This window comes from Oxyura jamaicensis, chromosome 25 (assembly GCF_011077185.1).
Source record: "Oxyura jamaicensis isolate SHBP4307 breed ruddy duck chromosome 25, BPBGC_Ojam_1.0, whole genome shotgun sequence".
Lineage (NCBI taxonomy): Eukaryota > Metazoa > Chordata > Aves > Anseriformes > Anatidae > Oxyura > Oxyura jamaicensis.
The window spans coordinates 1,826,053-1,838,103 of NC_048917.1; the positions used below are offsets into that span (position 1 = coordinate 1,826,053).

General features: G+C 43.6%; 2 protein-coding genes across 2 annotated transcripts; both read left to right on the forward strand.

Moving 5' to 3' along the window:
• Window positions 1–1,214: 1,214 nt before the first annotated feature.
• On the forward strand, window positions 1,215–1,658 carry LOC118178167 (scale keratin-like). Its single transcript, XM_035346458.1, has one exon. It carries the CDS (start codon window positions 1,215–1,217, stop codon window positions 1,656–1,658), a length of 444 nt encoding a protein of 147 aa, XP_035202349.1.
• Window positions 1,659–8,816: 7,158 nt separating this feature from the next.
• On the forward strand, window positions 8,817–9,197 carry LOC118178168 (feather beta keratin-like). Its single transcript, XM_035346459.1, has one exon. It carries the CDS (start codon window positions 8,817–8,819, stop codon window positions 9,195–9,197), a length of 381 nt encoding a protein of 126 aa, XP_035202350.1.
• Window positions 9,198–12,051: the final 2,854 nt, after the last annotated feature.

Genomic DNA, 12,051 nt, shown 5'->3' on the forward strand with positions numbered 1-12,051 from the left:
AGCAGCTTGAGTAAGTCTGGGCTTATTATTTTGACTACCGCATCTTTACTTTTTGTTTTGGTGCAAAGCTTTGTGACTCTCAGAATTGCTAGAGCTGTCAGCTATAACCATGTCTTGACAGCAAGCAGTCTACTGTGGGCTCTGTGACAGATCTGGGGAGGTAATGGGGGATTTTGAGTCCCATGTGGATTTTAGACATTTGCTATTGAGCATATGGGGACTCAATTCTCTCCCTTGTTTTGTCTTGCTATAGAAGTACACTGATACTGGAGATAATTTTAGGATGGTTATTTAGCCAGACTTTCATCTAATCACATGTTCATTATGTAATATACATCTACTGAAGTTTAAAATTTTAACCCTTTTTCTCCTTTCAGGCATTCACAGATTCTACTCTCCTGTGTGTATTTAAAGTCTAGGTCTGTGGAAACTCATAGAAGCCCTCAGTTTTCAGGATAGGGCACAAATTTGTTCTGAAAAATAAGTCCCGCAATGTTTTTCTTGTTATTGGGTGGTGGTTGTTGCTGTTTTTCTAACAGAAAGTTAGAAGAAAGTAGGATAAGTGTCTTTTAGCGAGAAAGCAGTAGGCTAGCCTGATTCCAGATCTGATCTCAAGCAACAGCTCTCCCCTTCTCTACAGGACAAGCTGTTTTATCTGCAGGCCCTGCCTGGTGTCACTTACCACTGTACTTGTGCTAATATTTGCTGTAACGGGCTCCTTAACTGCAAGCATTTGTGGGAACATTTATTCTGTATTTAATCCATTTGTGGGAACATTTATTCTGTATTTAATCCATGCCTTAAGCCAAGAAGATACGCACTGCAGACAGTGCCCCGAGGAATGCTGAAACTCTCCTGATAAATACAGGGCACCATCGGGAGAGCTGCTGAGAGCAGGATCCTGCAGCTGCTGGAGCTTTTGCCAAGCCCTGAAATGACCTTTCTGTTTCCAAATACTGTTAGAAGTCCAGGCTAAGCTTGAAAATGGAATGAGACTTTCTTGATGTTGTTCCCCTCAGGTTAGCTATTTACAGAAAGCAATGTATTCACATGCCTCAGCAAAGCATCCAGCTCCCCAAGCCTCTCTGCCACTTGTGCTGCCCATGCATCCTCTGTCCCAAGTGCATGAAGGGACAGGTGTGTAGTAGCCATCACTGCACGGGGCATTATTCTGATTTCCCCTTGCATTTCAGACCCACCTGCCTTGCAGAGCCATGTCTTACTGCGGAGATGCCTGTGTACCATACAGCAACCCATGCGAAGTGAGCTGCCCTCCACCCCTGGCCAACGCTTCCAATGAGCTGTGTGTGACGTCCTGCGATGACTCCAGAGCAGTTGTGTACCCACCACCCGTCGTCCTGACTTTCCCAGGGCCGATCCTCAGCTCCTGCCCACAGGAAAGCGTGGTGGGCAGCGCTGGACCACTTGGCGTCGGCGTCCCTTTTGGTGCTGGGGGCTGCCTTGGTTACAGGGGCTATGGAAATCCTGTTGGTTTAAGGGGCTCCCTTCTTTTTGGGGGTGCTTATGGCTCTGGGAGTGCATGCAATTACAGCAGGTCTTACAGTTCTGCATTCCCACCACTGGGCAGGGGGTATTGTAGCCCATACTCTTACCGCCGGTATAGCACTTACAGCCGAGGAAGTTCGGGGCCATGCTAAATACAGTGGAGAGGTTCACTGCACGGAGCGACCAGGGTAGCAGAAAATTATGGATGGGAAACTGGGTCTGAGTCTGAGCAGAGCTGAGACCTCCCAGCTCTGAATGAAGCCGGCAAGAGCTGGGTGCTCTCTGAAGTGTCCAGAAAAACAGGCTTAGAGGTAGAGCTGCACAAACACACACACACAAAAAAAGTAAATAAAAGATTTAGTTCAGTGAAGAAAACTAGTTACTCAAAGAAGATAAAAATCCCCTTTGAAAACAACATAAAAATGATTTTTTAAAATCAGAACCCTTTCAAAACAGCACTTTAGATTTTAAAGCAGTGAGTAGAATTGATTAGTCCTAAGGAGAGGTCAAAGTTAAACAGTTTAGAACACTTTTTAACCATTTTTCCTTTGCAAAACTGTTGTCACTTTCACCTCATGTAGATGGATTTAACTTACAATTTTAATCAACCTGAAGCTCCATTTTCAAGAAAATGTACTTCTTATTTGGAAAACATAACCAGCTCAACCTATAAGCATGTTTTCCACTTAACACTTCAAGCTTTTGGCATTTTTTGTTTCTACCTTTCCACCTCTGCATTTATTGCACTGGCCTTGGCGATGGGCTGGATGTTCAGCTACACACACACAAAAACAATGTATATCTGTGCATTGCAAGTATTGTTTGAGGTGTCCTCAATGTTCTTGAGGTTAATTTAATGTGTCTAAGAATGTGAATACTGTTTTGTGGCCTTCCACAACACTAGAGTAGAAGAATAATGGAAACCTCATTTGTCTTACTATTATCTGCTTTAAAATGAGTATATTGTAAAAGGGTTAAAATAGGACATATGACTCAAATTTGCAGCTGTAATAAGGAAAGCAGACCTTCTTGTACCAAATGCATGACTGTACTGTAAAACTTTGGTTTTAATACTTGAAACTCCTGAAATGTCTGTCTTTACTCCCTGCATTACTGCAACTGCCAGCTTTGCTTCTCTCACACATTAAAAGCCGTATTGCACAGCACCAGCCTAGTGTTTGTTCCACCTCTGTCTCAAAGACTTCATTTTGTCCTGAGCTACCTGTTCTCTTGCAGATGATGCTTTAAGTCTCTAGTAGTCACCAAAAAGCAGTTTTCCTCTGGCCAAAAGTACTCAGCACCTTGGAAAGAAGAGTTGCAGCCCCTCACTTTTAGCTCTTAGAGCAAGAGAACCCCCCCTAGATACCCCCAGAGTACTGCAAACTGCAGCTTCCATGCTGTTTGGGCCCACCTCCTGGCAGGAGCACTCGCCAGACCCTTCCTGGGACAGAAACCTACATCTGTGCCTAGGACTGCCACTGGCAAATGGCTCTGAGCAGCAGATACACTTAAGAAGTAACGTGGATTCTAAATGCAACTATTTTAAGGGAGGGGAGGGTGAAGATAACGTCTACCAACAGACTCTAGCATTGCAATTGAGTTGTACACCTTCCACCAGGAATCCTTACAAAAGATCTTGAGGATGTTCACAGCTTGTGAGTGAGTGGAGCATGCCCCCAACACCCAGGACACCTTGTCCTTTGCTGTTGATCAACACCCAAAGAAGCCTGTGTCTCAGATGAGGAATCATTTTAGCATCTCTGTCCAAAAGTTATAGTCTGATGGGAAAAGGAAATCAGAAAACAAATGTTGCAGTGCAATATAAGCTTTAATTAAAGCAGGACAAGGACTTCACAGCAGCAGAACATTACAATCCAGAGAGTACAGGATGTATTTGCAGGGTTTGCAGCAAAAGGACATGGTTGTCTTCTTCAGGGGCTGCATCAGTCCAAATAACTACAATGGTTTGTATATATGTGAGCTAATATGTGGTGCTGTTTAGTCTTCTGTAAGCCACTTTAACTCAAAGTGATGCCTTTTCTCTATTTTTTCAAATGTCCTCTTGAATGCAGAGTTGGGATGTCAGCAGGTAGCTGGTCTAAGAGGATGGGGAACAGAGCATCTGGGCTTGCTTCTCAGGGAGGCGGCGGTGCCAGCCAGCCCCAGAGGATGCCTGCTGCAGGGCTCAGAGGCTGCAGGTTTTCTGTGCCCCCTACGAGGTCTTGGCGCAGGGGAGATCGCAGCGGGGCTTCGAGGGGTAGTACGTCGTCTTGCGGGTGTAGGAGGTGTAGGAGTACCGGCCACCTGGGGCAACCCTGCGCCCTGAGGTTCTCTGGACATCCTGGGAGCTTCCAAGGCTGAAGGAGCTGCCCAGCCCCAGTGGGGCCGAGCTGCCCACAATGCTCTCCTGAGGGCAGGAGCTGAGGATGGGGCCTGGGAAGGTGATGACCACAGGCGGGGGGTACACCACGGCACGGGAGTCCCCGCAGGAGGTGACACAGGGCTGGCTGCAGGCGCTGGCGAAGGGCTGTGGGCAGGTCGCCTCACAGGGTGAGGGGCGGCTGTAGTTGCAGGTCTGCTGGTAGGAAGCCATCCTTCTGCCTGGAGACGAGCCTGAAAGACACGGGGTGGGGAGAGCAGAGGTCAAAGGTGGCAGTGCGGCAAAGGGGAGCCCTCACTTGTCCACATCACACAATATTCAGAAAGTTAATTTTCTATAGCTAAGTATAAAATCTGATTGCAATTCATATGCAGAAACACTGAAGATGATCTGCTAAAAGTCATCAAAGCCTCATGAAGGACAGACAACATTTCAGTCTCACAACATATTTTGAAAATATTCCTGAAAGTATTGTTTTTATTTGCAAAGCAGTTTAAGACCTAGATAAAATTATTAGGTGTTCTTTCACCAAAATTTACTACTAGGTCTTGAAGCCCTTTGCTCTCAGTATAAAGCCCTTCTAAGCCTGCCAAGCAGAACAAAGTTACAGAACCTTTTAAAAATAACTTTTTCCAATAACATTCAAAGACATCAAATGCTCAGACATAAGTACATTAAAATTCTTATTAAAGTGGCTTTTAAATTCATAGAACAGATTTAACTGAAGTACAACTTACTCAGTTCACTATGGAAGAGAAGGCAGGAGTGGAATGAATTGCTCCGTGCTCCAACCGCTTTTATACTTTTCCTCAGAGCAGCTCCAGGTTCTGAGCCACACATCGGGCATGCGGTCCTTCCTTGTTACAAAACAAACTTTCCTGCATTTGTCACGTTTATGGGTGGAGGAATCTCTTTGCGTATTTGCTGTCAAGCAATTCTTAGTTGAATGGTCTCACATCCACGTGGCAGCGTGTGGATATCTTACACCTCAAAATAGGGACAGTATTCATCCTTCATTTCTTACTACTCATTACAGAAATTAACTTCCTTCCTTCACTTGTCCAAGCTTCAGAGCACATGCAAATCAGATCAGCAGGAGAGAGAACTGCTGATTTGAAAAAAAAATAAATAAAGAGAATTCTGGGGGGGGGATATAATGTATTGGTTTTGTTCAAACCTTTTAGTTAGAAAGTGAGATGAAACTAATACCTGAATACAAGACCTAAACAAGAAACATTTCTGGTTTTATTTTGTGTGTGTGTGTTTGTGTGTGTGTATTTTGTTGTTGTTTGTATTTAAATTCCATTCATTTTCCTCAACAGGTGGAAAAATCTACAGATTTCAGCACTACAATGCTTAAGTTATGGTGATCATCCTGTTCACATTTACAGAGAAAAAACTCTGTGATACAGGATCCTTTCTGATGTTAATAGCTGATTTCTACAGCTTATTTTGAAAGGGTTATGGAGGGACTGGAATCAGGATTTAAAAACTAAGAGGTTCAAACAAGGTGAAAAATAATGTCTTTGCTTAAAGACACTAGGGCAGAATTAATATCATGCACAAGTTATTACAAAATATATCAATTTTAACCACTCCTTTATTCTGAAACATCATGGAGGACCCTTTCAGACAGTGGATCCTGGTCCAGCTACATATGGGAGTTTGGAATAAATACACTTACAATGGGAAATTTTATCTAGCTCCTCACTTGATGTAAGAGACCATAGACCACAGTGAATGGTCAAATGATGGGTGCCCTCCTGTACCTTGTTAAATTTAATGATTTTTAAAGGATTTATATGTCAAAAATATTGCTTACAGCATTTATTAATTGAAGTGCTGAATTAAATTACACATGATGACTACCTCTTGACAGCAAAATTCATGTCCCTGCCCTGCTGTGAGCTGTAATCTGTGCCTCTGTGGCTGTATCAGGTAGGATGGAAATGCACTCTTGTCTTTGCTATTTATTAAAGAAAGATACATTACCCTGGTCTTGGTCCTGATTCTACTAGGGAAACTACAACACAGAAGACAACATATCAAGTCAAGACCCAGGACAGGTTAAATACATCCCAGTTAATGCACAGAAGTCAAAACAGATTTCCAGTAGGCCCTTTGCCAAGAATTTGGGGAGAGGTTTTTAAGACACCCTGGTCATCCTACATGCACTGGGGTGAGGACAGCCCGCCCTCTGCGTAAGCCTCTCCAGTGCAATGAGGGGAAGTAATCCTTCATCTCGTACCTAGACTTAGCTGGCTCTGATACTGGTTCCTGAGAGCAGTGACTGTCCCAGCTCTCCATTTTCGTGGTATCTGGGTGCCAACCTCATTTACATAAGCTGTCAGATAATAGAGTTACAATTATAAATAATACTAACAAGTACAAGACATGCCTGAGATCTCCTCCCAAAGTCTCACTTAATTGCCAAGAGATGTTTGGTAAATTATTTGGCCTCCATCTTAATCATCCCTTCTAGAAATCATCAGTAGTAATTTCCCATTTCATGTGGGTGTTAGACAGGCTTGCACAGAACTGTATTTCACCTGCTGGGCAAAATGCTTAATATAGTACAAAACTGCAAAAAGGGAAAGGTTGACTTGGAGGCAGAATAAATCAAACCAAAAAATCAAAACACAACAAAACAAAAAACACTGTAGTGCGTACCTAAAGTATGCAACAATCTGTGAAGGCAGTTAAGATGAAATGAGTTTTATGAGCCAACTCCCAGGATCTGTCAGACCTAGAAGACCATACTGGGGAGTCCTCGCACTGGGTTCTCCAAGCCTTGCAACACCTTCTCCTTGGTCCTGTGAAATCCCTCTGGAATTAAATCCTTAGTAAGCCAGATGGATCGTGGTCAAGTTTGGCAATACAACACCAATGATCTTCTGCATTAGGGTGGATTCTCAAAAGGATGATAGAATGAAGGATGGTGATCCAGGTGGACCTGGATGGCTACAGTTTTTTCTGTATTTACAAGGTGGTTGCTACTCTATGGAAAGGACTGTCAAAGTAGCCATCTGCTAGTCAAGATGCATGCTGAATAACACATACCCATGCTGCCAATACACTTGAAGGTCTGAGGAGCTCACAAGGCAGAGTCAGTTCCTGCTGCCAGAATGAGCACAGTCGAGTGGCAGGGCAGTGGCATATGGGAAATACCAAATCTGTATTTTCATGCAAAAATGTTGCTTTTTCACTGTGTTATACAAAACCACTCAGGTGAATTGGACTATTTTTATTGGCTTTTAATAATTCTATCATGAAATCAGACTAAATAATGCACTCAGCCACCCGTTGATTCAGAAGGAGAGCTGGGAGGAGCACCTGAGCAACCAACTCCTCTTTCTTTTATTTCCTGTATTTTGACACTGAGTCAAGTACCATTGTTTGGAGAACTGCAAGAAACAAAACAGGAGAGTGTACAGCTCCAAGCTACTGACAACCTAAATACACATCTCCAAGACAAAGGGAAGAAAAATTACTGTGCACAACCAGAAGAAAAATTCATTTACGGGAACTTAAGGCTGTACAATTGATACTGTCAAACATAACACACAGAGCTTCTGACTTGTCTCAGTCTAGAAAATAACAGGGCAGGAATGTGGTGGCTAACACAGGTTTCCAACATGTAACCATATTTTTTCTGCACTTCTGTTTTCAAATATGGTAAGCACTGCATGATGATAAATAAAACCTTTAAGATTAAAGGATATTCCCCAAGTTAAGGCTGACCAATTTGATAATACTTTTATGTTCTATATTGGTTCTAAGGCCAGATACATCAGCTGAGAGCTGGACATGAATTTCCATGTTGCATGTGTAAAATTTAAGACCTGTCACATTAAACAGGGCATAATCTAGTAAATCTGATTATCTAAATAAACACAAAATCCTGTTTTGCCATGCTCTGATCTGGGTATTGCAAAACTATTTCCCATACATCATATTGTAGCTAACAGTCCAATTCTAAGGATGGACTTTAAATTTAAAAAGAATGATTTGCAAATATTTCTTCTCAAACACAGATTTCTTTCTCTGTAAATGAATTGCTAGAAAAGCTGAAAAGTTAAACTGAAATAGTAATTAAAGAATCAGACTGCTATGGCTTTGGACAGAAGTCTGGAACCTTTAATGCTAGTTTTGACTTAGTATTTATAACACCAAGAAATCCAAGCAAGCACCAGAATGTGACCAAATCATATACAGATGTTAAAGTTAAATGCAACAACATATTGTGAAAACTTATTTTGCAGCTTCACAGCAAAGTAAATCAATATCCCTTTATTTACAACAAAGCCAAAACAGCTATAGCAAAGACAGAAATGCCCCCCACCATTTTGACATGACAACTGTGGACAGCAATGCAGATGTAATGCCATCTCGGGTGGAGTAGTTCAGTTACAAGAAACAATATGCCAAGCAATTACCTTGATTGACACATGCAAACAAAGCGTATTTGGTGGTTGGAGGAACAAGGAGGACTAATGAGGACAAGAATGCTTTGCTTCCCCCAGGCAAACTGGGGAATAGTATAAAAGCACCTGCAGCCAAGCACTTCCAAACCACTTCAGTTCTCCTTTTTTTCCATCAGCTGTTGAACCAAGTAAGTAATTTTCTCTGGGGGACATGGGAGAGTTAAGCTAAAAATGTTAATTCTGTTTAAAGAAATTCAGGTAGAGAGAGCTGTAAGCATCATTTCAAGATGTGGAACAGGGTAACAGGGAATAGAGTAAAATGTATTTTAGCTTTCTGACCTTCATTTATAAAGGATTTACTTGGGGCACTTGTTCTCTGAATGTGTTCCTTCACTGTCACTGTTTTGGATAAGGGAAGGCTCCCATATGCAAACACTGCCACGCTGCTACCCTTGGCCTGTTCTCTCCCCACCCCGTGTCTTTCAGGCTCGTCTCCAGGCAGAAGGATGGCTTCCTACCAGCAGACCTGCAACTACAGCCGCCCCTCGCCCTGTGAGGCGACCTGCCCACAGCCCTTCGCCAACGCCTGCAGCCAGCCCTGCGTTGCCTCCTGTGGGGACTCCCGAGCCATCATCTACCCCCCGCCTGTGGTCATCACCTTCCCGGGCCCCATCCTCAGCTCCTGCCCTCAGGAGAGCATTGTGGGCAGCTCAGCCCCACTGGGGCTGGGCAGCTCCTTCAGCCTTGGAAGCTCCCAGGATGTCCAGAGCCCCTCAGGTTCTGGGGCTGCCCCAGGTGGCCGGTACTCCTACACCTCTTACACCCGCAAGACGACATACTGCCCCTCCAAGCCCCGCTGTGATCTCCCCTGCGCCAAGACCTCGTAGGGGGCAGAGCAAATCCACAGCCTCTGAGTGAGCAGCAGGGCTGCAGCAGGAGTCCTCTGGGGCTGACTGGCACCACCACCTCCCTGAGAAGCAAGCCCAGACACCCTGTTCGCCTTTGTATGAGACCTCTGCTCATGATCCTGTTCTGCACGTAATCCCTTTTTACTTTGCTGTTGTGTAAATTTAACTTAATTCCTCTGCATTGTTCCCTGAAGTGTTGCCGCGCTCTGATAAATCAGATTTGTTAGTACCAATAAAATCCTTTCTACTGCACACTATCATGCTTTCTGCCTTTATTAATTTGCTTTCTAAATTTGTAGCCCACTGATGCTAAAATAAACCTTGATGACTAGTCTCTTGCATTAATTAAGGTCTGAAAAGGGAATCCCATGCCTTGATACAGATCCCAAATACTTCACACAGATGTTATACGAGTGCTACATTTTTGCTGCATTTGGTAGCCTGAGGATCCAAAAGAAAATCTGGCAGAGACAGTGAACACTCCTTCATTCCCCTATTTCTTTAGTATTTTGCGGTATAAATGCAACCATCCCAAGAGCATTGTGAGCCTCCATACCTTGCAAAGCAGTCAGAGGTATCTCTGAAGCCCTTCCTTAGACCTCCTGGCCAGACTTACCTCCCAGCCACCATAACCATACCATTTCCCCCAGCACTTCTCAGAAGGACATGGGGAAGGAAAAGCAACAAGGGTCAGGAACAGCAGCTAAAAAATCAGGGGCAAGAGGAGCTTGGAATCCAGGTGTACTTTTCAGGGTTTGGCCTACAGGGAAAGGCTCTATTCAGTCCTTGTCATGACAAGCTCTTCAGGGCTTATCTTCTTCCCAGAACAGAGAAACAAATGCAGCCTGAGACAGTAAACCTGATGAGGATTACTGATTTCCTCTCCCATCAACATTTCTGAGGGCCTGACTTGTGCAGTCTTGAAAATGTTCAGCTTTCTGCAAGCTAGAGCATGTGAACTTCCAGCAGAGCTGGGCTTAGCTAACCACATCACAGCTGTGCTTACTGGCCATGACAAAATTGCATGCTGTAGCCTTTTTTTTTTTTTTTTTTTTTTAAGGAATCAGCCTGCAATATGACCATGGAGACCAGGCAGCAATGCCTAGCCACAGTGCAGCATGCAGATCAGGGACACGATGGTAGAAACATCTCCCCCTTGCTGATGATGAAAGAAGCAAAAGTTCTTCACACCTGCTGTTCCCTCTACCTGCTGCCCCAGGGATGATGTTCACCCATCTCCTAAAAGTCCTGGAACATGTTCCCAAACTAACCCAGGACATGAAACACCATGATGGGTGGCAGACCATAGCCAAGTGGGACAAATGTCAGTCTGTCTTTTGGACGCCAGCCATGGAGTACATCCCTCTGGAAGTACCCAGAGCCTGGTCTCGCCGGGACCTCACCTCACGCAAAGTGAGCTGCAGGGCAGGTGCAGGTGTGGTGAAGCCCAGCTGAAGACTATGTGTTCAGGAATGCAACTCTTGCATTCTAAAAGACAACTCTTGCAACTAAAAGACAGCATTTTCACTACACCCCTGTGGACTAGGTGGTTGTTACAGGAAGGGCAACTGAGACATCAGGGTAAAGCGTCTTAGCATCACTTGCTGATTCAGAGGAAGAGGTGGTAGGAAAATACAGGTGTGCCTATTCCCAACAGTGTTACAGTTAACATCTGGGTGGCTTTTACCTTTAGCAGCAGGGTCCTCCCCTGCTAAGCTAGAGAAAAAGGCAGATAGCCTGTCTCCATACAAAGAAAATAAACATGGAAGGAAAAATGGTGAGTGATGTAATTTTGCAGAAGGGTCACAAAGGTCAAGGAGTAGCTACAGATGCAGCTGAGCATTGCCTGCACTGGGCCTCACTCATGGGTTATGAGCTGTCACCATTAAGCCAACAAAGATCACTTGAGAGCAAGAAATTAATTCAGGATGAAGCCAGGGATGAAGAAGAAGAAAAAAAAAAAAAAAGCAAACCAGACCAAAAATCCCAGCAATCTGCACCACCATCAACAGTTTCCTGCCTCATGTTGTCTGATTCATAGTGTTTGGGGTTTTAGGTTTCTTTGTTTGTTCTTTGCTGTTTAGTTTTCTATGGTACCCTTCAAAAATTTTGATGAAATTCGGTGAAAGAGATGAAGACACTAGGATTAAGAAAAATGGTTAAGAAAAATAAGAGCAGAACTTCGGGTATTTGTGCAGGGTTATCTTTTTTTTTTTTTTTTTTTTTTTTTTTCCTACCCGTCCCCAAAAACACAGCTGAGAAGAGGGCAAGGGGCAGGACCACAGCCACTGCTTCCTTGCTTAAATTCACTCAGAGCAGCTGAACGGCTCTGGTACTTTGAAGTTGTAAATAGTATTTCCTGGTATGCAATCCTTAGTCATCTTTCCATAAAGCCTCTGAAGAAATAGTGCTTAGCTGCATATTTTGATACAGTTTTCCTCGTTTCTGTCTGTGTCAACTAAAGATCCGTAAGTGGAGCTGTCACAGGTCTATGGTATGGATCAGACATCTCACCTCTGGCGTCTCTGAATTTTGTATTTTTCCCTTGAGACCCTAAATGGTTATAAACCACCTATGGCCACGTGAGATCCCTGAACTGCCTTTGATTCTTGTGAACAGACTATAGATATATTTTTTATTTTAATTAAAAAGTCTGATGATATTACACTTTAAGATGGCTACCTAGAAATTACTCTTTCTCTAGATGTGTAGAAGATTCAGGAGTGGTGTGTCAGTTAGCTGGTGAAGTCCTTCAAGGACACTGACAACCTTATACCAAAGCAGAACAAGCGAAAACTATGGTTACCTACAGAAAAATGCTTTCATGTTTACG